Source organism: Spermophilus citellus, assembly GCF_964194105.1.
Source record: "Spermophilus citellus genome assembly, chromosome: 4".
Taxonomy (NCBI): Eukaryota; Metazoa; Chordata; class Mammalia; order Rodentia; family Sciuridae; genus Spermophilus; species Spermophilus citellus.
The window spans coordinates 122,821,368-122,848,866 of NC_138185.1; the positions used below are offsets into that span (position 1 = coordinate 122,821,368).

Genomic DNA, 27,499 nt, shown 5'->3' on the forward strand with positions numbered 1-27,499 from the left:
AACATGAAATAATAATTTAGATAATCCCATAACTATTATGGAAATTAAATTTACAATTTAATTGTAAAGCTCCCCAAAAAGAAATTCCCAGATCTAATGGTTTTGATGGAGAATTCTATTAAGCATTTACAAAAGAATAAACAAGAATCAATTGTACATTCTCCCTTCCAGAAAAGTATTTCACTTAATAATACCATTATTTCCTGAAATCAAATGATATAATACCACCAAAAAAATAAAGAAGTGAAAAAAGAACTCAGATCAATAACACAGAAATAAAAATCCTTAACAAGATACATGCATATAGAATTCAGTAATACATAAAGGAACTATACAACAAGACCAAATGAAGTTGGTCCCAGGAATGCTAGACTAGATTGACATCTTAAAATCAGAAGAAAAATCATATGAGCATATCAATAGAAGCAGATAAAACTTGTGACAAAATTCAACATCCACTCATATCTTTAGAAAAAAGAGGGAAACATCCTCAATTTAACAAAGAGTAGCTCCAAGATACAAGAAACATTATACACGGTAGGAAGAAATTAAAAGCCTTCATTTTCTAAGACTAAGGCCAGGATACCTGCTTTCACAACTCTCATTCAACATAGTACTAGAAGCTCTACCTATGTAACAAAGCAGCAAAAAGATGGAACAGACATACAAAGCAGAAAGGAAGAAATAAAACTGTGTTTTTTGCAGATACAATGACTATCCCTATGGAAAATTCTAGGAAATCTACCCAAAACAAAACATAAACTTTGAAACTAACAAGCAAGTTTAGTAAGATCACTAAATTAACAGATACTGATACAAAATAAACAGATAAAAACATAAAATTGTATTCCCTGTATACTAGCATTGAGCCCATGGATACTGAAATTTAAAAATTGTTCTTAAAAAACACAACATAAGGATTTTTATACTTAAAAATACCAATTCAAATAATACAAGAAGAATCAAAGCAGATCTAAATAAATGGAGAAATATACCATGTTCATGGATTTTTAAAAATCTATATAAAGAGATTAGTTTTCCCCAAATTGGCATGTTGGTATAGTTTCTATCAAAATCTCAGCAAGATATTAAAATATCAATAGATAAAAAAATTATTTTAACATTTATATGAAAATGTAAAATAACTAGAATAGCCAAAATAATTTTGAAGAAGAATAAAATGGGAGGAATCCATCTATCAGATTTCAAGAAATCATATAGTCACAGCAATCAAGACCTGTGGTATTGACAGAGCAACAGATAATGAAACAGAATGGAGAACCCAGAAATAGATCAACACAAATATATCCAACTTATTTTGGACAGAGATTCAAAAGCCATTGAATGTGAGAACAGTGTTTTCAACAAATGATGCTGGAGCGATTGAAAGCCCGTATGCAAAATAAACAAACCTTGATCTAAACTTCTACCCTAACACTAAATTAACTAAAAAGGAATCCTCAACTTAAATGTAAAATGTAAAGCTACAAAACCTTTAGAATAAAACATAAAAGAAAACCTTTGGAATGTAAAGTAGGTGAAGAGTTCTCAGATGTTACTCCAAAATCATAATCTAGAAGAAAAAATTAATAGGTCGGACTTCATCAAAATAAGGAATTTTGCTCTTCAAAAGACAACTTAAAAGATAAAAGATAACCACAGATCAAGAGAATATAGTTGCAAAACACATGTCTGACAAAGCACTTGTATCTAGAATATGTAAATAATTTTCAAAATTGAACAGCAAAACAACCAAAAACAAAAACAATTCCAAAATGAGCAAAAAAATATAAGAAGCCATTTCACTGAAGAAGACATGCATAGCAAAGGAGCACATGAAAAGATATTCAACATTATTAGCCATCAGGAAACGGTAAACCATGTGTAGTGGTTATTACTACACACCTACCAGAAAGACTAAAATGAAAATACTGACAATACCAAATGCTCACAAGCATTTGAAGCAAATTAATCACTTGCAAAGGATTCTCACCATCAACTGCTTGTGGGAATATAAAATGGTACAGCCACTCTGGAAAACAGGCTAGTAGTTTCTTTAGAAACTAAATACATAACTAAGGGCTGAAAATATAGCTTACTGATAAAGCACACTTAGCATTCAGAAGGCCCTATGTTCAATACCCAGCATCCCTCAAAAAGTCTAAATACCCTTCAACCCAGCAATTTCACTCTTAGACATTTATTCCAGAAAAATTAAAGCATTTACACAAAAACCTATACACCAGCAGCTTTGTTCATATAGCAGAAAATAAGAACCATCCCAGATTCCTTCACAGGCAAGTGGTTGAATAAACTAGCACATCCACACCATGGAACACTACTCAACGATGAAAGGAACTCTGACCCGTGCCAGGTATGATGACACCAAAGAACTATTATGAGCGGGGAAAAGGCAATCCCAAAAGGTTTAAACCTGGATGATGCCATCTGTATATCAATCTCAAAAGGATAAAACTGAAAAGCTGGAGAACATATTTGTAGCTGTGTAAAGGCAGAAGCTAGGGGCAGGAAGGCAGCAAGGCTATAACAGGATGACATCAGGGATTCTTGCAAGTGACATAGATGTTCTATACCTTGACTATGGATGTCAGTGACCTGGTTGTCCTACTGTACTGTGGTTTGTAATATATTACATTTGGGGGAAACAAGGTAAAGTATATGAGATCTGTCTGTATTATTCCCTCTAACAGCATGTGAACTTACAATCATCTGAAAATAAAACATCCAATTGTTAAAAATGTCTTCCTTAAGCTTACCCTCCACTTTTTTTTTTTAACCAGTCTTTCCTAATCATTGGCTCTACTAATAAACGTATCACTGATTGAACCAATGCTGTCTAGAAACACAAAGGCTTTTACTATTCATTAAGAAATGATTTGGAGAAAATAAATATTCATGCTGACATGTTCAAAGAAGTTTGTTTTAAGAGGAAGAGAGGCACCCCAAGCCCTAGCTGGAAGAACAGGGTCTCAGACCCACCTACGTATGGCTCAAGTTCACCGACATATTGCTGGAAACCAAGAGCACAGCTTTCTCCTCAAGAGGACTCTAAATTCCCGGCTAGAACCTATAATTTTTTCAAAAATAGGATTAGTTTCTCTCTCATGGATGGAATAAGGGTCATTTTAATTCTTCAATGTCTTTCCAACAGTGTTGCTTCAAACTCTTGCCCAAAGACCAGACGGTACAGCCACAACTTATTGGGGCATATTTTTTTCCATTGACAAATGATACTTCTATGTCTTTTAAGCATTAAAAACATATTTTCACACTCATGTTCAATTTTATGGACAGAGACATGAGAAAAAGATTACCCATATCAGGTGACAAAAGAATCATTTATTTTCTTCTAGTTTCTCAAACTTCATGCTTTATTCAAAAATGTTCTAGGCAGGATGGCGCACACCTATAATTTCAGCAACTCGAGAGCCTCAGGCAGGAGGATCACAAGTTCAAAGCCAGCCTCAGCAACTTAACAAGGCCCTTCGCAACTCAGTGAGACCCTGTCTCTAAAGAAGTTTTTTTTTAAAGGCTGAGGATGTGGCTCAGTGGTTAAGTGTCCCTGGGTTCGATTCTGGATACCAAGGGGGGAAAAAAAAGCCATGAATCTAACAACCATATATTTCTAATATTTCAATAGAACAAACCCCGGCTGCCATAGCTCTCTAGGGTAACCAAGGATCAGTATTTCTAGAGCAGAAGTCTCATCTGGTGTGACAAGAGCCCATGGCTTATCCTCCATCTTTGCTTTCCTTCTCTTGAGCCTTTCAGATTTGTCTTTTCTCCCTTTACTCTTGATATTTGTCTACAATCCCAGTCTTTTATCTCTTGATGCTTCCTATCCTGCACACTTTCTACCCTCTCCTACCTCCACTGACCCCAACTTTCCCATCATAGCAAACTACTACTAACCCTCCTGCTTGTCCCTAGTGCTATGACTCTGCAGCTGCATACTTGGGACATAGCACATGCTGGACTTGACTTCAGGGTCATATTTAGAAACCCAACTGGCTCAAAAGACTTCTCCATATGTACTTTACAATTCCCGGCCCTATCCCATCTACCTCCAACCTTGCTTTTCCACATCTCCCCATTTCTAGCTGTTCTCTTTTCACTTCCATCCTCCTGCCCTCTCATCCTGGCCCAACTGCCTTCTCCAAAAGTACATTTGTATTGATAGAGCATGGAGATGTTGGCTGGATGAAAGTCAGTGTGTTGGCAAAAGCAACAGACCAGGAACCCAAAAGCTGGACCAAGTCACTGTATCTTCCTAGACTAGAAGCTAGACTTCTACCATGCATCAAAGCTCTTGATAGGAACTAACTGCATTCCTATTTCAGACATTCACAAGAGCATCTAACAGAGGTTAATTAAAAAAAAAAAAAGTCTACATTTGGATCATGGTGTGTTCATTTGGATCTTTAGCAGGCTAACCATATCCAGCAGCTAACCAGAACTTTTAAACTTGCATTCCACAACACACCACCAGGCATTCACTGCCCTCGGACTCCTTTCATTTCAGGGCAGGGAAGGACCAATGTCTACAACGATAGGGCCCCCCTCCAACTCAAGTGCCTTCTAGAAGCAGTAGTGCTGTTGACTTTACACCAGGAAGTTTAATCAGTTTAACTTTTTAAGGGAAAGACTCATAACAGCTCAAGAAAACAAAGGCTGTGGATTAAAAATAAAAGGGACAGGGGAGCCTTTCCACCTACCACACCTACCAGGCCTAGCTGATGTTCTGCTGCCTTTCCTATGAGCATTCTGATCACTGTGGCCCCTGTCCTCCTACCATGATGAGGAGCTGCATGAAAAGCCAGGCCTCCAACTTTGTGTGACATCTTTATCTGCTGAGCGCTGTGAACACACTGAGCAAACAGGTCTGGCTGCTGTTTGCAAACAGAACCAGCTGTATGTGAATGTCAGGGATAAACTCCGACAGGACTAACCTCAAAATAAGAGGTTATTTGGGAGCCCATTTTCCTCTTAGTTAAATGCCAGGCCAGGTTCTCACTCATTTCTATCACCATTTTGTCAAGGTCAACACCCATGACCACAACCAGGGCAGAGTAAATTATTAACCCTGGTTCTCCACTGGGCCTGAATCAGCCACAGAGGTCACTACTTGCTGCCACGTTTTCTCCCTGGTTCAGCAGCAGGAAGTGCACGGTACACAGCACAGGCATCTGCTTGTGGCTTGAAGGGTGACTAAGACAGATAGAGGAAATAGCACTGAGTTGGGCCTACAAGGGACACTGTTTTCATAACAGGGTAGTCAGAAAGGAGCACAGCAGGTAGGGTAGGGGCCTGGCACCCTGGGGTCTCAGAAGCCAAGAATCAAAGGAATCATGGAAATTTTCTCACACAAGGTCATGAGCCTAGGGACATGGAAGAAAAATGCCTTAAGCAGATACAGAGTTCCCTGTAGAATATAGAGCAGGTGGGATCCACACAGTGTACTGTTCTTTTGGATGTGGCACATGCTGGACTCAAGTTCAGGGTCATATTTAGAAACCCAACTGGCTCAAAAGACTTTTCCATATGTATTTTACTGGACAATTCCAACTGCCTATTTTCCAGGACGTATGAATGCCTTGATTCTCACTCCAAAGAAAGAAAGAGCTCAGTGTTTTCCAACTGCATTTGCCCACGTCCATCTTCCCAGCACTATCATCTAGCCAACACTCCCTGGTCCTCAGCAGGCGTCTTCAGGTCCTCAGACAAGGTGGGGGTGGAAAAGACAAGGAAGGGTTAACATCCTCCACACCAAGTCTGTCCAAATGCTTTCAGACCCACCTCTAATGCCACCTTTTCTGCATTCTGTCATTTATTTGCTTGACTTCTTTATTTCCAGCCTTCTTCCAAAAACTCTTTGAAGCACATCCAGCCTTTTTTCTTTCCCTAACTATAACTGGACTCAAAGTTTCCTTAAATCCAGACACAGCCAGTATTTCTTCCCTCTGGACCACACACTTGAGAAACATGTGCAGAAATTTAACAAAACAAAAAGGAGGAAAAAGAGGGGAAATGTTAAAAGGAGAAATATGTGTGCTTGGCCCTAATCTCCCTTCAATTGTATCCCCAAGGAAAAGGCTCATCCACAACTCTGGAATTTCCGGAGGAAAGACAACATGCCTCCCGGGTCCTCAACTCCTACTCACTGTGGACGCAGTCTTACTTTATTCATTACTGTGAAAACTGCTGCAGTCACCCGTGAAGCAAACACCTTGTCCTTTATTTTGCCTTTCATGAAACCAGCTTAATGAGCCTGGCTCAAATGAGTTCCCATCCCCAGTGAGGGCTGGGGCAGAAGGATTTTTCCACTGCATATGACTGGTTTGTTCTCACACATAGAATCCTGACGTGTGGTCACCAAGGACACATGACTGGCTCTGCAGTTCAGACTCACTAAACCACATCTAATCATGTCAGAGGCCACCAACTTACTACTCTAATGATTTTCACTGCAATCTGTTCATCACCACAATATGCCTACATCCCTTTATATCCTTTGTATCTGTCTGGTATCTCAAATAGATAAATACTCAAATATTTGTTCAGTGAATAAATACATGATACAAAATTATTAGATGCCAAGGATAAGTCAAAATGTTATATTAGTTATCTATTGCTGCATACAAATTGCTTCAAAACCTAACAACCTGAAATAACCATTATCTCACAGCTTTTGATGGTAAGGAATCTAGAAGTGATTCAGTTGAGTGGTTCTGGCTCTGTTTTCTGACAGGATTGCAGTCAAGATATAGAAAATGTCTCTGATCATCTGAAGGTTTGACTAGGGCTGGAGGACCCACTTCAAAGATGGTGCACTCACATGACTGAGTTGACAATGGCCTCAGTCCCTAGCCACTTGGGCCTTTTCACAAGCTGCTTCAGTGACCTTGCAACATGGCAACTGGCTTCCCACAGAGCAAGAGATCCAAGAGAAAGCAAGGAGGAAGCCACAATATCTTTTATGATCTAGCAACAGAAATCACACTCTGTGTCCATAACACTATTTGGTTACCCAGATCAAGCCTACTCAACATGAAGAACTACAGAAAAGCAAGAAGACCAAAGCCTGGATCACTAGGGACCAACTCAGAGGCTACCATAAATGCTATATATACTCCGACTTACTTTGCCAGCATAAATGTTCCCATCTCCATACTGTTCCTAACCTAATGGATTTAGAGCACTTTTGACATGTTCCATTTTCTGCTTAGAGCACTCAAATAATAATGCCAACTTTTTTCCACCAAGTAGAAATCTATTTAATGATCTTGGCAACTCTTTAGAAAAACACCCATCAAGCAGAGTTTAGAGGGTCAGAAAGAGTATAACACAGATTAAGTAGGATTTCCAATTTTAAAATTAAAGCTATTTTCCTTTCAGATGTTAAGGATTCAACTGTTGCAGTATTACGGAAGCTGGGATGGCCCTTGTCTTTCAAAGTGGGCCTTCTCCCTACACTGACTGGTTCTTGTGGTTTGGTCATATCACATCTATAAATGCACCTCTTGGGAGCCTCAGTATGTGGCCACAGCTCCTTCTTCACTCACCCCTGCACTCTGGGTAATGTCTAAGGAAGGTTCAGCCATCTCAGGATCTCCATTCCATTGGGACAGATAGGCAAACACCCCACTAAGAGGCTTCTATTAACATTTAAAGTTCTTTTTCCAACACTGACCTATTGTCACAAACTAGAAATAAATGAAAACTTTGCTTCTACAAACCTTCATCACCAATGTACCTAACTTTCCCCTTCATCTTTGAGCCCTATTAACGCTCAACTGCATTTCAGAAAGTCAGGTGACTGGCAAAGAGCAAAACCTAACAAAATGGAGCCCAACCTTATTCTATTCCCTTCCCTTTTCCCACAAGAATCAGCAGAAAGAGGAGCAGGTGATAATCCCATAAAAAACAGAACTGGAACACTGAAGAGAACTCACAGCCCAGGTCCCCACTTTAAGTGGCAGCATTGGGGTGGGGGGGACATTCCAGGGCATTTCATCTTACTTAAAAGACCAGATCAGGCTCCTTTTCACAAATGAATATGCCCATGTCAAATTAACATACTCTTAATAAGTCTTTAATAATTTCCATCACCTTTAGGGAAAGAACAGGGTCCTTTTGAGATGCACCACATAAGACAGCATGAGTTGGTCTCTGTTTGCCCCTACTTCATCTCACACCAGACTTTCCATCACCCTTTACAGACTAGCCTCACTGGCCTCTCAACCAACATCTTGAATGGATCCCAGTCCCTCCTGACACGTGTGCTTTGCACATGCTGTAGCCTCTGCTTGGACTGCTCTGTGGGTTTTGTTTCATTCTAGTTAATTCCTGTTCATCTTTTAAAGCTCCATTGTTCTCTTTAGGAAATCTTTCTTCCCTCCCTCCATCAACTACAAAGCACTAATCACAACAGAATCACACATTTATGACTGTGACTCTATGGATAATGTCTGTTTCATTCCTTTTGTCCACGTTGTTTCTACAACCTAGCACAGATTCTGGGATAAATGAATGTTCCATAATTATGTGCTTACATAGTTAACAACTATGAGTGAACTATTTATTAAATGGAGATTCCAAAAACTCTACCAATGGTCCATCCTCAACTATTAATAACTGGTTTGGGCTCTTTAACATCAAACCTGCTGATTTGTTAAAGTATCTTCTCTTATCACCCTGTCACAGGTGGGAGGCAGCCAGGTAGGTGCCTGAGTGTAAGGCCCAGGTAATGACGGTAATGCACAGACAATGTGACTCTGAGACACGGCTGTTCTTTTGCCCTTTCTGAAGCCAGCACAAGGTTTGTACCTCCTTCTCCACCCAATTAAGTCTCAACACCTTCTCTTCACGCTGCATGTGAATTTGCTGTGACTTTCTGAGTCAGCTGAATGCTCTGGATGTCCTGAAAGCCCTGTCTTCAGCCCTCCATTAGAATCGTTGGAAAATGCATCTCTTCAACCACATTCCTTAGGTTTTAGCTTTGATCACTAAAGACAGCCAAATGTCTTACCTCTCTGTGTGAAGAATCTTGATGGATCCCTTCAACAGCTCTTCTTATGATGTGAAAGCCAAAACCCTCTCCCTAAAACAGGAGCAGCTACATCTACATCCAATGGTTAGAACAGTAGACCCGGGAAAGACCCCTTATGTTGTCCTAGCCTGGAAAGCCAAAAGCCCTCCTTGTATTTTACGAAAATCTCATATTTTATGAAAAATTTCATTTTTTTATGAAAATATCCCCTCTGGAAATCGTTAACTGTAAATGGAATCCAATGAATGTTTTTAAATAACTGCAACACACTTTAACTCATCCCAGGTCAATATTCTTTGTCTTGCATCTAGACAATTTAACCTTTCTAGACACTTTAATTGTGAATCTGAGTTTTACCATGAGTTCACAAAGTTACGAGGTTCATGGTATACTAACATCCAGAAACCCTTGGGAAAACCTTAGAAAAGAAAGGTTCTCTTTCATTTCTTCTGAAGTATTTGGTATAGTAAAGGCTCTGAGGGTGTCAAATCACAGATCTGAGGAGACATTTTCTTCTGAATCTTGCCATCTGAAGCAGTGGCCTCTGCTGACCTCCTACCCTACACAGATCTCAATACACCTATAACTTTGTCGTCATTTTATTTATACATCTTTCTCCCAAGACCATAAAAGATCCCCAAAGCTAGAGACCATGGTTTGCGTGCCTGTATATCCTTGGGGACTAGCACTGCTGGCACATGAAATGTGCTCCACCATCTCATGACGTATGAGCCTGAAAATGAAAGTATGGACCAGAACCCCCGGTGCTCTCTTGCTCTACCTTCTCCAATCCAGGGCAAGTGACTGAGCAGAATGAGTCACAAGGATGCTCTATTCACCAGGCTGCAGTGACCCAGCCCCCTGGAGTATTCTCACAACAGGGATGACACTCAGGGTTCATGGAGACAGAGAATGGGGACCACACCTGACCTCATATTTACATATTTTTCTGACAGTGCTAGGGACTGAACTCAGGGCCTCACACATGCCATCAAGCATGCTACCACTGAGCCACATCCGCAGCCCTTTATATCCTTTTTAATAAATTACAACATGCCAAAGAGGCTTGCAATTATTAAAAGAGACACTTTGGGTGTGTGTGTGGTGGGAGTTAACTGTGAATCTCTCCCATCTTCCCTGGCGGGGGAGTTCTGTGTCACCCTGAGCAAGCTGGCATTGTGAGAGGCATCTTCCTCCTCCTGTGCACCTGACTGCAAATCCCACTGCTTCTCCAGCTCCCAGGAGCTGTCATTCAGGGTAAGCTGATTATTTGAAGTTAAAATGCTGAGGAAATGAATTTTACAGTTTCCTTGGCTAACCTGGCTCCCTTGAAGAAGACAGAAATGAGATTTTACACTGAATTAGCCGTGTCTTAAGGGAGGCAATTCCATTGATCCCGAGATTAGCACTGGTTTTCCCACGTGACCCTCTGCTGACCTTATGCTTTGAAAGAACCTGTTCAGGACGGGTAGGAAAGGGAAATCTACAAGTGACACAGAATGTCTATAAAATGGAGTGACATTTCCAAATTGGTTAGTGAGGAAAAACAGCCAAAATTGGAGGGGAAAATTTTAATATACTGGATTTGAAATTTCATAAAATAATTTGTAGAACATTTATAGAACATGTAACCTTAGAAAAGAAATTATAATATGAAGAACAGACAATATTAAAAGTATAAAGTCTCATTATATAAATATATAATGCAGAAATAGATTGCTTTTAGGAATTCCTCAAATAGATGGTTTATTAAACCAAGTAAAATATTCTTCCCCATATGTTCTATCACTGGACTCGGCTGCTCCTCTTTAGGGCTGTCTGTGTCCTCTTTCCTCATGCTGTCCTGAACCCCTGCTCTCTCTATTGTCATAGTCCCTGCCAAGACCCTCCACCCATATGGACTTGCTCACTGCTCCCCCAGTGACTTCCAGGTGGAGAGGAAACCTGTCTCTCACCAACTATGTACATATGCGCGCGCACACACACACACACATGCACACACATGCACACAAACTCGAGACAAATACATCAGCTTCCCCAGTCCCAATAAGGCCCCTCTCTAGCACCCGGAGGCAACACTCTTTGGGTCAGCTTTGTCCCTAATTTCTCCCTCATCTTACACAAAGCTGTTGCAAGGGCCCTCTTGAATCAAGCCAACCTGTTCTCAGCCCCCAGCTGCACCCATTTCTCCTCACTCCTTTCCTCTAACCACCCTCTAGCTGTCAGGCTCTCTCCTCCAGCTCACACCATTACAAAGTAATGTCCCTGTCGATAGCACTCAATTGCTGCATCACTGATGACCACCTAAAAATAGTCTCCACAATCTCACCCCACCCCATATTTCTACCTTGACTTTTTTGGTTGTTCTTTAAAACATAGAAACATGGGTGTCTATTACAGAAATATAAATATAGAAAATGTAGAGGATAATGTAATTGACTCTTATACACCCATCAGCCAATTTTAACACCAACACATGGCTGATCTTCCATCCACACCCACTCAATTGCCCCCCAAAATTCCACATAGCTTATCATTTCATCCATAAATATTTTAATGTTTCTATAAAAGACACAGACTCTTAACATTACTACCACCTCTAAAGCAATTACTGAAATAATTTCTTACTGTTGTTAATACAGGACAGTGTTTAAATGTTCCCAGTGATTTTTTTTGTTTTTTACAGTTGGTTTGTTTGAATTAGGATCCACATAGACCACTTACTGGACCTGGGTCCCTGCCTCTTAAATCTCTTTATCTACAACAACCACAACTTCATTCTCCTGTGAGGCCCAGCCCAGACACTTCTCATTTCCCCACCAACAAGATGTTGCTCACGGGCTGGGGATGTGGCTCAAGCGGTAGCGCACTCGCCTGGCATGCGTGCGGCCCAGGTTCAATCCTCAGCACCACATACAAACAAAGATGTTGTGTCTGCCGATAACTAAAAATAAATATTAAAAATTCTCTCTCTCTCTCCCTCTCTCTTAAAAAAAAAAAAAAAAAAAAAGAAAACATTTAAAAAAAAAAAAAGATATTGCTCATGCTCTGCTCAGTGCCCAGCATGCCCACGGCCTCCATGGCCCCTCTGTGCAAGTGGCCCTCAAAGTCCAACTCAAACTCCACCCTGTCCAAGAGGTCTTCCTGATGGCCACCACCTCTCTTCCCAAGCACAGGCCGTGGGTCTCCTCCAGTGCTTCATCTCCACCTCACTTGGGGCGATCACTCTTTCCTGTCATCAACTTCCATGTTCCTCATCTCACCTCCCATCCCCTAGATGGCTGGGTGCCATCCAGTTTACCTTTATGTCCTCACAGAGTGTAGCATCATCTCCTGCACCTGGCTGTTGCTCAGTCAATCAATGTGTCAATGCAGTATTTTAAAATATGAGCTCACTATTATGTCTGATTATAATGCACCAAAAATAATTAAAAAATACAATCAGAAAACTGAAAAATGATGAGAGTATCTCATGCATCTTTATCCTCCCTCCGCCTCCCCCTGGTCCACCCACTTAGGAGATGTTTGTTGCCTAACTGCTGTGTGCCAGGCATTCTGAAAATGCCTACTGACTCTAAAATCATATTTCCAGATGTAAAAGTATATTTTTTATCATCCTCAAAATACCTGAAGCTTTTAGATGCAAAATGAGTCCTTCTAAAACCACCATTGACATTATGATATTACCTCTAACAGTCAAGATTTACTTTGCCGAGAAATGTTTACTTCATAAACAAGAACCCAGAACTAATGTTTCATCTAGGGGTTGTTGGGGACTCCACAGGTATCTCCCCTTTTGTCTTCTCATCCTTCCAATCCCAGCCCTTCCTAACAATTCATCAAGTGCCAATCCCCGTGGGGATGCCAAGTGGAAAATGAGGACAGTTCCCAGCACAGCAGGAGGGACAAAACGAAGAATGAAATTCCCAACAACTCCAGGGCTCTGGAAATTAAAATCCAAGAAGTAAACAGAAAAGTTCTTGAGGGACTTGGATTTCAGCTGAGTCTACCCTCCATGAAAACTCAAGCAACTATACTGCCTGTGATTCCCTTTGCACAAGGGATGGCGAGAAGAAGTGTCAGGGATGAGAAAGAGAAGCCAACAGTGATGGACCATCTTCATTCTACTCCCAGATGGCAGCCACTCCCACCCCATCCCCTCCTTCTTCTCCCATGGGTCCAACCACTGCCACAAACCCAAAAGGAAAGAGGACATTTCCTTTATGAAATTGAAAAAAGCATTAAGGACACAGAACAGAAAAAAACAAAAAAGTATATTAGGAAATAAGATGCCAATATGTTGAACAGTCATTTTAAAAAATGTTTAATAGAATCCCCTTCCTAGTGGACTACAAAGTCCTATTCTCCATCACTGCTGTGCTGGTGAGGTCCAATTCAATTCTGCTGAGCTAGGAAGTCCCACATAATCGAAGCATTCATCAATTCTTGCCTGTTGAGCAACCTCTCTGTTCTTTAAAAGGTATGACTGTGGGGGCTGGGCATATAGCTCAGTCAGTAGATTGCTTGTCTCATATGCATAGGGCCCTAAGTTCAATCCCCAGCACCACCAAAAAAAAAAAAAAAAAAAAAAAAAAAAAAAAAAAAGAGGTATGGCTGTTTGAGTCTACCAAAAACTATTACAGGTTATCTGTTTGGAATACCTATAAAATGGTCTTATTATAATCTGACAGTTTTCACCAAATGTTCTGGTAATTTAAAACTATTAGTGCCCAAGCTCAGGCCAGGATAGAGTACTTGTTATTTGATAATAATAAAATAGCCCTGTGTTGGTCTTGGCTTGGAGCAGTGGCAAAAGTTAGGAAAACTGATGAGAGGAGGTTGGGCTGTCTCCAAAGACCTACCAAGGAAGTGAACATCTTAATGCAGTATGATTCATAAAAGAAAAAGCAACTTTTAGTCCCAGAAGGATAAGTCCTTCCCCAAAGGCAGCATAAAGACTGAAAAAATTTTAAAAACACTCTTTACCAGATTAAACAACTATACTTAATTCCTTTTCCTCCAAATGTTTACTAGAAAACTCACAATTCTATCCTACAAAATTGCCATGTAAATATCATAACAAACAGACAGCTTCTGTCTACTAAAATTTTTACACTTTTTTCCCTCCCTAAAACATGATTCCATCACATCTGTTCAGCAGCCACCTTTAGAAGCAAAAGCAACCAATAAAATACAAACATGATCTTCTTTAAGAAACTGCAGGGAAACTCGAACAGAATAGTAGAGTTCTCTAAGAAACTTCCCACATTTCCACTGGAAAAAAAATCTAACAGAAACCACTTGGCCAGGACTCAAAACCCAGTTAGGAGGGGAATCTGCCTCTACCAACTTTCAATTATCAGACACTGCACGAATGTGGCTGTGTGCCCTGCACCGTGCTGAGCTCATGGGGCTAGGATCACAGACTGATGACCTGCCAATGGGGTATGTTTGGTCTATGTGATTTTTTTTTCCCAGCAATGCTTAAAAGTCAGGAAATTTCACATCAACATCCAGATGTGTGATATTTTTTAAAACTTGAAAGATCCATCAACATGGGCTCAGCATTCCTTCACTGGTGACTTTCACAGCTGCAGCAGAGAAGCTACTGATCCTGACAGCAAAGGACATACTCTCCAACTTGCCACAGTCCCCACCATAATAAACCGTCCCCTCAATGACACACTCAGAGTTTCATTTACTTATTTAGTACTGGAGATTGAATCCAGGGGTGCTTAACCACTGAGTCACATCCCCAGCTCTAATTCCCCGACTTTTTTGTTTTTTAAGAGAGGGCCTAAATTGCTGAGGCTGATCTCAAATTTGCTATCCTCCTGCCTCAGCCTCCCAAGTCACTAGGATTATAGGAGTGCACCAACACACTCGGCTTGCTTTACTCATTTATGCTCCCTGTCTGGCCCCAGAAGCACTTGAATTTGTCACTCCAAAGAGAACAGATAAAAGTATCCCTATGCTTAAGAAATAAGAAGTTCAGTCTAAGGGAAAAGGCAGACAAGAGGATACATTACAACAGGGTAGGATACAAACCCTGAATGGCCAGGGTTCAAAAGAAACCCCAAGCAAGGTGCAACCAACTGCGCTGAAGGGAGAGGATGAATCGAGGCATGCTCATGGGGAGAGGACATCTGGGGAGGGTTTTGCAGGATGAGAACAGGTTCGTCAGGTGAAAAAGTGGAGATGTGCAAAGCGGTGAAAGTACAAAAGAAACACAGTCTTCTGGTGATGGGATTAGGAAGAAAGGGACTTCTATTATCTACCCAGCTAACAATTTTGAGCTTAAGTCAGGGACAATGGGGAGCAAACAAGTTACCAAAGCAAGGGCTGACACAAGGTTGTCTCTGATGCTGGCAGCAGTGCAGAAAATGACCTGGGGCAAAGAGACTTTGAGGACACTCTTTGGGTACTAAGAGTTAGCTTCTAATGCTTAGAAACTCTGCATTCTCTGCCAGCGACACACATTTAAGCTAACTCACCTGTCATTTCTTTCACAGACAGATGTGTGTCAATACAGTCACCTCTCTTGAATTGGAATAATAAAAATACTTTGAGATAACACACAATGCAGACCTCTGAAAGGTCAAGATGAAGAGCCCAATTCCATACAACAAAGGTGTCCTCCTTCACCTGCCATGTCTCCTTGTCCACTCATATGGCTATGAGAGAAGACCTAGCAGCTTCCAAAAAAAAAAAAAAATCCTTTCTACATGTGCCACAAGTTTGACTTTCCTCCCAGTCAAATGACTACACACACATTCCCACACACTGTTCTCAACAACCTTTAAATGGGCCACATAGAATATAACATGTTAATTCGTCTTTGATACAGGATCAAAGGGTGATAAAGAAACAATGTGCCCCAAGGAGAATCATCTTACTCAGGAGCCTATGGGCATATTCCTGAAAAAGGTCAACAGTAAGGACACCAGGCTATTGCCACATGTCCTCCCCAAAGCAATGACACTGAAATCCGTTTTGCTTCTTTTCCCCTCAAATCAAATCTAAAAAAAAAAAAAAAACCTAAGATAAGCAAATCAACAAGGGGCTTTTTAAAAACTATCTCAAAGTTATAATAACCCCAAACAGACTATTTCCCAGACTTTTTATTGTTATAACAAACAAAACCATCTTTCACTTCTTGTCATTTGCAATTACCATGACATAATTGAAGATCAGTGAATCACCATGGGGCTGGGGAGAGAGGGCCTCCTAACTCTGAGCTGTCACTGTAATCTTCACAGGATAAACAACACCAAGAGTTCTTTCTTCACCGTCTTTAACTTATATGTTAGAAAGACTCAAAATTTCATATTCTGTAATTTCCCTCTTTCCCTAAAGATGGCATGATATTTCAGAGTTTTCCCCCTTGAAAATGCTGTTTTTCTCTTCAACAGCCAATATGAATCCTGCACCAATAGCCTTTGACATAATTTAGAATCTATTTGTAGGAGCCAAAAATTCAATTAAGAGAAAAATTATCTTGGAAGGGCTTGGACAATTCAGCCAATTAACCCTCCTGTAACTTTTCTGAAGGGGAAGAAAAAAAAAAAAAAAACCCAGAATGGTTTAACAAAAGGCCGTACAAAGTCCAAAGGAACAGGATAAGGCAGGGGCAAAAGATTCCAGATGTATGGTTTAGGTATGAGGTGTCCTCCAAACATTCCCATGTTGATACAGGAATATTCATATGTGAAATGACTGAATTATGAGAGCTGTGATGTCAGCCGTCCTTCCCAGTTTGAATGGAGTAACTGGGTGGTAAATGGGACCTGGCTAGAGGACATGGGTCACTGGGGGGGTGTGCCCTGGAAGGGTGCATCTGCCCAGTATCCCCTTCCCCTCTCTCTGCTTCCTGGTCAGCCATGAAGGGAACAGTCCTCCTTCACTCTGCCCTTTCCCCATGATATGCTGCCTCATCCTGGGCCCAGCAATAGATTCAGCTGACCATAGATTAGACCTCTAGAATCAGGAGTCAAAATAACGTTTTCCTCCTTGAAGATGTTCTCGTTGGGTATTTTGATCACAGTGACACCAAGCTGACGAATGTACCAGAAATCTGGAAATCGTTTCCGTTCTGCTCCTTAGCAAAGTCACACAGTCATCTGTCTTCATGCTAGACTCTGTGACCCCATCCCATCCTCTATGGTCCACAGGTGAGTGCCGCCGACTCACCTTTGTGGCCTCCTCCACGCTCTCCCTCAGGGCCTGCAGCTCGGCATCGTATTGTTCCTTCAGCTTGTCCATCTCCTGGTCGTGGCTGGAAACCTCTTCTTTCAGAGCACCTTTGAGGGCCGTGAGTTCACGCTCCCGCTTTCTCAAGAGGTCTTCTTGCTCCTCCTTGGCGATCAGCAGATCTTGAAGATCCTGTTTTGCCTGGAGGAGCTCCTAAAGGGAGGACATGGGAAGAAGGGAGGTGAAGAGCAGACATCTTTGTGGAGTGGACCGGTATGTCTCCTCCAGGCAGCCACCAGGCTTACGGCCACCTCACCTGTCCTGTTTGCTCCCTCCTTCCTCATACTGCACACCTGTGGAGATTACTTCTGTCTCTTCCTCTGTACCTCAGAGGCCATCATTCCCTTTGATTCCTCTGGCCTAACTCTTTGAGATTTAATATGAGGGAAAAAAAGTTAATGTCACTGCTTTGAGGGGACATGTCTGGTTGTGCCTCTCATTTCACTTCTGCAGGACGGCCTGCTGTCCTTGTTGTGGCCCTTCATGCGCTTGCTGCAGAGGGCCAGGCTGACCTGCTGGCCTCATCTGCTTCGTACCCGCTGAGCCCTGAGAGTGGCCAAACCCTTCATCTACATGCCTAGAATTTGGGATGAATTCATCCTAGAATTTGTCATTTCTTTTGCCCATCTGAGTGGAGCACAACTTTCACATTTTCTCCTGCTTCATTGTTACAGTTCACAAAGAAAGTCACAAAACTGGGGCATCAAGTTCCACTATGAAGCACATCACCCAGGCCCAAGTGTGGCCTGAAAAGGATCAGCCTTCCTTTTACTTCAATGTCTTTGTCCTGGACTCCTTGGTGCTCCTCCAGCTCAGGGCTTGCCCTTATGGAACATGCAAATGCTCAGCTTCCCCCCATCTCAACTCTTCTCTGCATGCCAGGCATCTCCCCACCCAAAGCCACTTCCTGGAGAAGCATCTGTTTCCTACCAGCCTACTCCAAGTCTCTACTCCATCTGTTATCTTTTCTTTCTGCCATTTTGTTCTTTTCTATTTCCTTGAATCTTGGCTAGCCACAAAGCTTTACTACCAAACTTTTTTGAAAGTATAATTTCTGCTCAGTGCCTCGACTTCACGACCACTCATTTGTTTCCTGATCTCCTGTTGTATGGCTTTTGTCCCTCCTTTACTAAGACAGCCACCTCCAAGGTCATCATGATCGACGAATCACTACATCCAGTGGCCTTTCCTCTTTTTACCCTCTCTGCCATCTCCTTAAGAGTCCCCTCTTTCTACACTCTCCTAGATCCTTTCCCAAGGTCACTTTTTTTCTGTGAAGATCGTTTCTGGCTTTTGTCTCCCTCTTTCCAAAAGCTAAGATGATCCCCAGGAATGCAACTCTGCATTCTTTACTCTCCTCCTTTAACAAGTTCATCAATTTTTTCCCCAACTATCAATTCTACAAAAATGACTCCAAATCTTTTACCTCCACCCCTCCTCTGAGTTCATTCCTACATTTTCACATCCATTAGAAGCACCCATCTGGAATACCCCCAGGAAACCCAGATTCAATAGGATTGCAGTTTTAAGTGAATCCATCGTGTTCCTTCCTTTCCACTTCTATTTTTCATCATTTTTGTGTATGGTACCCAGCTTAAGAACTAGACAACACCTTTGACTTTTCTCTCATCCTTGTCCTTCATAACCAAAAAGTTAGTCCTGTAATATCTTAGATCCTCCCCTTTGCCTCCCCAAGTTAGGCCCTCATTATCTCTTGCACAGGGGCCTTCAATAGCCATGCATCTCTTCCCCCAAATCAGTCTCTCACCTGCTGTCTCCAGAAGATCACGTAGCATCCTCTGGAGCTACCTTCTTCCCTCTCAGTTCTGTCTCCCTCTGCCCTTCGGAAAGTCTTTGAAGGCTCAGATGTCACATGACTGCCTTCAAGAGTTCTTGTTTGCACACCTCTCCTGAACACCCATCTCACTCCCACTCTCCCTCTGATAGCACTTGACTCTTGTCACCTTGCATTCTACCTATTGTGATCATTTTTCTTATGTCCCCTGGTACACTGTCGGTTTCTTGAAAGGATATGGATCTGATTCCTTATAATTTTGATGCAAGGATCAAGGCTATTAGGAGCATCTGTCTATTCTGGGCATAAACAAATTAACACCCGTAGTACAGCAGGAATCTGGAGATGCCAGAATTATAAATAAGTTTATTCTTTCATTTGTGGTTTCTGAATAAGAATATATCCTATTCTCTTAGAGCTCCTGGGACTCAGAGCATCAGCTGCCACCTGGGGACCCAAGGCCTCTGGGATAATTAGCTCAGGAAGCATGCTGCTGCTAAGGGGATAAAATCATTTAAATCAATTTAACTATAACTGACAACAAAATCTCTTTTCTTTCTCTAGGTCATACATATCCACTGAACTAGAGCAATCTCAAGATGGAGTGAATTGTGTAAACCAAGACAGACCCTCAGGAATCTAACCAGCCACCATTGATAAACTTAGATGCAAAGTCAATAAACTCTTCCAGGTATAGAAGGCAGCGCTGGCTCTTCAAAAGCACCAAATACAGAGCTTTCATGAAAATTTATCCTGTCCTTGATGATGTCTCTTTGATATTTGTCAAAGAGACGCCTGACTCTCCCTGCCCTGCCCCTCCATAACAGGGACCCTCCCTGCAGTTGCTGCCGCTACTAGTTACCCTGTAAGGCTTCCTGGAGCCTCCTGCCGGAGCCTTCAGAGCAGCCCTTGTGATTCTGAACCACATTTCCTGCTTTTACTCTCACACATTTCTCCATTGTTTTGATGATAAGGCAGTTCCTCTTCCCACACTTATCGTTTCCAGGATATATCTGTTTCTCGTTGCCTTTTGTTTACCGCCGCCAATGCATGTCAAGAACTGAGGTTTTTATGTCCATTCTACACCGACTTGCTGTTATCTGTGGCTGGGGCTGTTGCTTAAGTGGACTGTGCTGCAAAGATCCAATCAGATTACACCTTGCCATATCACACAGTGGCACTTGAGGTTTTCCAGAGTAGAGACCAAAAGAACATGAAGTTTCAAAAACTTCACTCTATTACCCCAGGGGTTAGTTGTATCAAGGAGGAAAAAAAAATACATAAACTTTAAGACACAAGTGAACATCCATTAGAGATTAACAAGCCTCTCCGTAGACTCTAATCAAAGAAAACAAGGAAAAATTTTGGCTGTTTAGAATCAGTGCTTTTTTAAAACTTTATGCATTAAGAATAGTTCCATATGTGACAGATAGCCTGCAGATTAAAACCCAGTGTGTACAGTGTGTATATATGTGCTTGAGGGAGGAAGAGGGACCTAAAAAAGTGGACTGCATTTTATACTTATTGCATACAAGAACTGTGCTGGGGGCTGGGACTGTAGCTCAGTGGTAGAGCACTTGCCTAGCATGAGTGAGGCACTGGATTCAATCTTCAGCACCACATAAAAATAAATAAAATAAAAGTATTGTGTCTATCTACAATAAAAAATATTTAGGAAAAAAAAGAAAAGAAAGAATTGTGCTAGGCATTTCCAAAAATTAAAAGAGGAGTATTCAAGAAATGAATATTATTTTCATAAATTAAAAACTAATTGAGTTGGGCTGTAGCTCAGTGGCAGAGCACTTGCCTAGCATGTCTGAGGCACTGGGTTCAATCCTTAGCAACACATAAAAATGAAACAAATAAAATAAAGGCATGCTGTCCATTTACAACTACAAAAAAAAATTTTTTTTAAATCAAACCGGAGCTCTGAGGTGCTAACGTGCTTAGGATGGCACAGTTTGTAAGCAGTAGAGCCTAGACTGTGACCCGGATTGAATTCCAACATCCTTTCTCTTTACCACTCAGTGACCACAGACCTGACCACAAACCACACGCTCAGGAAGGTCAAGGATCCAACAATGGCACAATGAATCTCCCTGTGAAGTGCAGACAAAACAGAGCTTTGTTTGGCCAGTAAGGAGGTCTACCTTTTAAACCAAAACAAAGAAACATGACCAGAGCCTGAAAGACAAGGAAGGAAGGAAAGCTGGGAGGAAAAGGAAGCATGGCCTGGCACAAGCTGCCACCCCAACAGCAAACTACTGAGAGGCGCCAGAATGTCCAGGCAGCAACTTTTTTGCCCACAGAAAGCTCTATATCACTTGCCACCTATTCACACACAAAAAAAAATAAATAAATAAATAAATAAATAAGGAAAACACTGGTCTAGATCCTCTTCTGCACAAATGCTTCCAAGAAGTTAGATCAGGACCCTATCTCTGGCCAATGGTCATTGCAGGGGTAAATAAGAGGTTTTATATCACAATGGTAGCTGACAGAAAAATCCTCAGAACTTTTGCTCCAGAAGGATGATCTAGAAAGTACAACATAGCTGGTGAGAACCACCATAAGTTTTAGTTTTTTTTAATTAAGACTTACAGAATGTACAGTAATATATCACAGCAAAAGAAGTTATAGCTATTTTAGAGAACTCAATTCTTTTTGGTGTTGTTGTTTTAGAGTTTTGTTTGTTTGGGTACTAGGGATTGAACTCAGAGGCACTAAACCGCTGCATCCAGTCTTTTTAAGGCAATCTCGCTAAGTTGCTGAGGCTGCTCTCAAACTTGCAATCCTCAGCCTCCCAAGTCACTGCAATTACAGGCATGCACCATGGTGCCCAATTAGAGACCTCATTTCTGAGCACAAATATCCCAGATTGATACAATAACCAGAATATTTCAGAAATACTGAAGTACGTTGGCACATGCCAGGAATAAGACACCACAAGACTGATGAATTTAGGTGCATCTTTCAGAACTGCAGGCTCCATCAAAGAACGACCTCTCAACAGTGGAAAACACCACTGTTGTGGCACTGAGATGTTGCATGTTAACCTACTACCCCCAGGATGGAAGGCAAGGCATTCATAGACAAGGCAGTGTCCCAACACTTGCTCTATGATCACTTTTGTAACTTGAGTTTTAAATTTTCAGAACCATCAATTAAATTAAGAATAACTAATTTGGCTAAAAAACAAAAATTATCCCCTACTATTTCTTCCTTTAACCATTTCATTATTTCCTAAATTTTAAAATTCCTTCTTTTACATATTCCTTATAGAGGCTTGGTGTTATTTAACAAAACGTGAAATATTAAAAAATACTTCTGTGCAAAGGGTGGGGGGAGTAGCTCAGTAGCAGAACACCCATTCATCATACAGGAGGCCCTGGGTCCAATCCCCAGCACCAAAACAAAAAGAGATTTCATGAAAAAATCTGGCTTTTTTGCAGGCCTCACAAAGTACAGGGCCTTCAACCTTTTTCAGACATGCAAAAGCTTAAGGGTTTAATGTTCATTTTGTTTAAGAGCCTGATTTAAGCCAAAAGCCACGGAAAACTTGGCTACAACTATAATCTGTTATCAGATTCCCTCAGGCTAGTTTTTATTAAGATATGAAGAATAAATTGAAAGAGACAAGGAGATAGGGTCTATTTTATTAATGCTGTAGAGACCATAGATCATGTTTTAAATGTTGCTGACATGTCAAGGGAAACCAATAAAAGCTACAAGGATGAATTTGCAAAAGGAGGAAAAAAAAAAAAACACTGTGTCCACCCCCAAACTCTTCCTGCAAAGAGGTGGCAGCAGATAAAACCATTCCTGTCCTGGAAAGGACTAAACAATCAGGGGACAGAAATTCCAGGAACATGTTTAAGAAAAGATGTGCTCAGTTTCCCATTCTCGTATTTCTCATTATCAGCCTAGACCTGAACACACAATACTGAGGCTCAGATTCTTTACTAGGAAGTAATATAAATAAAACAACAAACTGTTTCAAAAACGAAATTATGCTCAGTTATTAAATGCTCAGTATGTTGTGCTTTAAGAGTTAAAAGAAATATGGACTGGGGCTGTGGCTCAGTGGCAGAGTACTTGCCTTGCACATGTGAGGTACTGAATTTGATCCTTAGCACCACATAAAAATAAATAAACAAAATAAAGATATTTTGTCCATGTATAACTAAAAAACAAATATTTAAAAAAGAGTTAAAGAAGTAGGTGGTTCATTTTAGAAATCATTCCCTTTTAAAAGAGATTACTTTTAAAAGTAATTTCAATAGTGGAAATTATTTATTCATTTGCTATTTGGCACTGTGGTAGGCACCAAAGAGGGGAGAAGCAATGATGATAAATTGTTGAGTGAGCCAGCTAGAAGAGAGAGGTACAAATGTACATCTAGGTCATGTGAACGAAAAGAGAGCATCTAAGAAGATGGAAAATATTATGGGAAAGAGCGACTAGCAATTACAGAATTCAATTGTTAGGGAAAAATCAGGAACTCTGGAGACTTCCTAGGAACTAAGATAACATCTTTTCCTTTTAGAACCAATGAAACATCCACACAAGGAATCCAAATATGATAGTCTTCTCTTTGAACTTGTTTGTGAAGCTACACTTTTACTGAAACCATAAATTCTTCAATGACATCATTTCTGGGAACTTATCTTTAGGAACTTTTTTTTTTTAAGTAGTAAAAGGGTACACGTAAAGAAGGGTCACCATAAAATTTTTTCAGAATTGCAAAAGAAAGAAAAATACATTAGAATGATTAAGCATATTATGGTCTATCTCCTTAAAATTTAAATATAAAAATTATAAAGTATAATAAGGAAAAGTATTTCTTACTTATTAACTTTTAAAAGCAGGTAGCAAAACTGAAAAGGCATTATGTTTATCCCTACATTATATACAGATGGGTGGATAAACCTACCAATGGGTGAGAAAGCAAATGAAATGTAGAAATAAAACTAATTGCTTAGGTTTTAGGGAAATATGTATGTTACCCATTTTTAAATTTCATTTTGTGTTGCTTTAATATTTTAGTCATAAATACACATATTTTCAAAGCCCCATTGTAATACACCTTGTCCTCATAACTGAGCCCCAAAGTGATGGAGCCACGATGCAGTCTAGCATCATGAACGTGGTGGTATTTAAGGAATCATCTGATCAACAGAGGAACACCAGGTGCTAAGGAACAGGCTGAGGCCTTCTGTGGAGAAAAGGTCTAAACAGAGACCAAGAGACAGTTCTGTGGGAGTAGAGAAAATTATCCTTCTGTGCCCATGTGACAAGAGTTCAAAAGCCCCACTACTGTGTGACCATGGCACCCTCCCCTCAGTGCCCACCAGGCCAGGGAGAGGGGCTCAGCTCTTCCGAGGAGGAACCATTAAATCTAAACAAGGAAGGGGAGAGAAAGCAGTTGACAATGGAGACTTCAAGGAACTCCAGGAACTTAAGAGCCAGAAGCTTTGTAGTCCCAAGAAAGGGTAAAAGAAAATGCCTAATCCCTAAGGGGAAAAGCAGAGGAAAATTAAATAATGACAAAGTAACTTTTTTTTTTTTTGTTACTTATTTGGGTGGAGCGTTGATCTAAATGGTGCTTTACTTATTTATTTATTTGTTAGGTTTTTTCTACAACCACACCTTACAAAAGAAATGTTTCAAAACTATGTCAAAATCCAGGTGATAATAATGTTATAGCAAATATGAAACACCAAAATGAGCAGAGAGAAAAGTTATTTTTCTCACCCTCAATTATATTTCTCCCCCAAATGTAGACATTCAAAATCAACATTCTTGCATTCTAAGTATTTCTTACTTGTGTATCTTTCACCTCAGCAGGCTGACAATAACTCAGAGAAGACATAACAAGGGTCTTTGGTAAACCCCATAATAATTAACAAATGTTAAGTAGGAAGTGTCAACCTTTATCCACTGGCTTACAGATAAATACAAGGAAAGTATTTAATAGATCTATGAGCAAAAGCCAGATGGGCAGCCTGGGTATGTAGCAAATGGATTCGTTCATTCACTCACTCTCTCACTCATGGATTCATCTAATCATCCACCAAATATGTACAGACTGCTGTGCAGCCCAGTACTGTGGCTCTGTGCAGCCCAGAACTGTAGCAAATGCTACCGATGCAGTGCAGACCTGACCCTTCCTTTATGGAGCTTATAGGCTTATGGGGCTTTAAGAAACAAAAAGCGTTAAGTATTACCACAATCTTATTGCTCGTTTTTTCCATAAACAACATATTTACAAACTATTCTTGTCCAAAGTCTGCCCTAAATCTATTAGTATTCAGATATAATTCCAATTTACTAGAAATATAGGGGATAGTGAAATAAGTTAACAGACACCATAAAGAGATAATCAGAACAATCCACAATGTGGGGCACTGCTCCAGTTTTTTTTAGGTTAGTGGGATGGGAGACAGAGCAAGGAGATGGAGATGGGGGATAGGAGGAGTTAAGATAAAATGAAATTTGAGAGACACAATAATGGAAATGTGTGATTTCTCACTAGAACCTAGCTCAGAGGAAGGAAAAAACTATAAAATATGCTTGGGGGAACATCTGGAAATTTTGAATAAGGACCAAGAATTGGAAATAGATAGATATTCATTATGAAAATCATTAATATTTTAAGTATAATAATGGTATTACAATTATGTAAAATAAATTCCCCAATTTTTCAAAGATGCATGCTGAAAAGTTCAGGAATGAGGTACGGTGTCTATACTTTAAAATGGTTCAGTAAACAACAACAACAAAAATTGATGAGTGTATGAACAGGTAAATTAATGGAGTAAGTAAGTAAGTAATATTGACAACTGTGGAACCAGCATTGGTGATTGATGGGTGGTAATGTGCTATTCTTTTCGATTTTTCTGTAGTTGAAAGTTTTCCTAAGAATGTTTATAATTAATGACACATGGTGCTCTCACAGAATCTGACCACAGCCACAAGTGAATGCACACAACAGAATGGCACCCAGCCCCCCCACCCCCTCCTCTGCAGCAGGTGAGGCCTGTCACTGGCCACCACCCCTTACCTCTATCAGCGCCCCCTTCTCCCTGTCTTCAGACTGCTTAGCACTGTCCAGCTCATCATGCATTTCTGAGAGCTGGTCCTGGAGGTCCCTGATCTCGGTCTGGTGCTGTTCTCGTTCCATCTTCACCTGGAAGAGCCTGGCAGGGAGGAAGCCCATCAGAGAGTCTCCTGGGCTCCACAGTTCTTCATCCAATCTGACTTCAGACAGTCACAGAGTCATGTAAAGCCCCTAGGAGCCTCTCGTTCTCTGCAGTGAAGAACGAATCAGCAACCCAAAATGGCACCTGGTAAGAACCCAGGGCTACAGTCCAACTTGACCCAGATGTCAGGTGAGAGCTCAAACCAATAAAATGGGGGAGGGGGGGGCAGAATGTAGGGAAATTTTCTACCCAAATGGAGACTGTAGGCTACTAGAATTTGAGCATAGACGATAAAGAAATGACAAAAGTCAACTTTGATATTTTTTTCAACAAAGTCATCCCACCCTCCCTTATCCCTGTACTCTAGACCAGGGGAATCATCAAATTATGGTCTATAGGCCAATCCAGCCCATGACTGTTTCTGTGAATAAAGTGTTGCTGGAACACAGCCTTGCTGGTCCACTTATGCATTGCTTGTGGCCATGGTCACAGAGTAATGATAAGAGTTGAGCAGTTATGACAAAGATGACATGGCTCACAAACCCTAAAATAATCACTCTCTAACAAGGAAAAGTTTTCCAACCTCACAATGACCATATCTTTCAAGTTTCTAAGTTCTTTACTGTACTCTCAATGTTCTGATTTTTTTCTTGCTAACCTATTTTCTGAAACTCATCTCTCTGAATATTTTTAAAGCAAATAACCCTACCATCAAAATTACAAGAGCAATCAAATGCTGTTATGACATAAAGTCCCACTTTTCCTGAATTCCCTCTGGATTTGATCCCAGCTTAACCTTTCACTGAGGGCTTCCGTCACAGCCACAGGTCTCCATAGCACTATGCATTTTTAAATCTAGGTTTTAGATCATTTTGCCACAGACTTTAAAGTGATGCAATGGCAGGAAGGTCCACCGTGGACTTGAATTTCATCCTCGAAGACTGAGAAGGGGTGCAAGTACCCAGTACAGAAACCAACATAAACCAGAATAAAATTTGCAAACTGGGAGATTGTGGAGGCCATGTGACAAGTACTTTTTGGAAGCTAGGCCCAGGCTCACTGAAATCTGTCTTTAGCTATTACTACTCAGTGTCTCCCACTTCTCACCTGTCATGAGATCTACTTTAAAGGCTGAAACTGTACAAGACATACTTCAAGGTGTACAAAGAATCTTAATAATTA

The 27,499-nt window shown here is 40.8% G+C and overlaps 1 protein-coding gene across 5 annotated transcripts in view; it reads right to left on the reverse strand.

The window, feature by feature from the left end:
- The window catches only part of CGNL1 (cingulin like 1), a 156,274-nt gene that overhangs the window by 65,240 nt on the left and 63,535 nt on the right, over positions 1-27,499 (reverse strand). For 4 of the 5 annotated variants that reach the window (XM_081293607.1, XM_081293608.1, XM_081293610.1 and 1 more), the window contains 2 exons: positions 26,179-26,314; positions 17,261-17,473 (listed from right to left, as the gene is read on the reverse strand). In XM_081293607.1, the coding sequence (XP_081149733.1) occupies positions 17,261-17,473; positions 26,179-26,314 (349 nt within the window). The remainder of the gene's footprint in view (positions 1-17,260; positions 17,474-26,178; positions 26,315-27,499) is intronic. The other variant, XM_081293611.1, reaches the window with a different exon arrangement.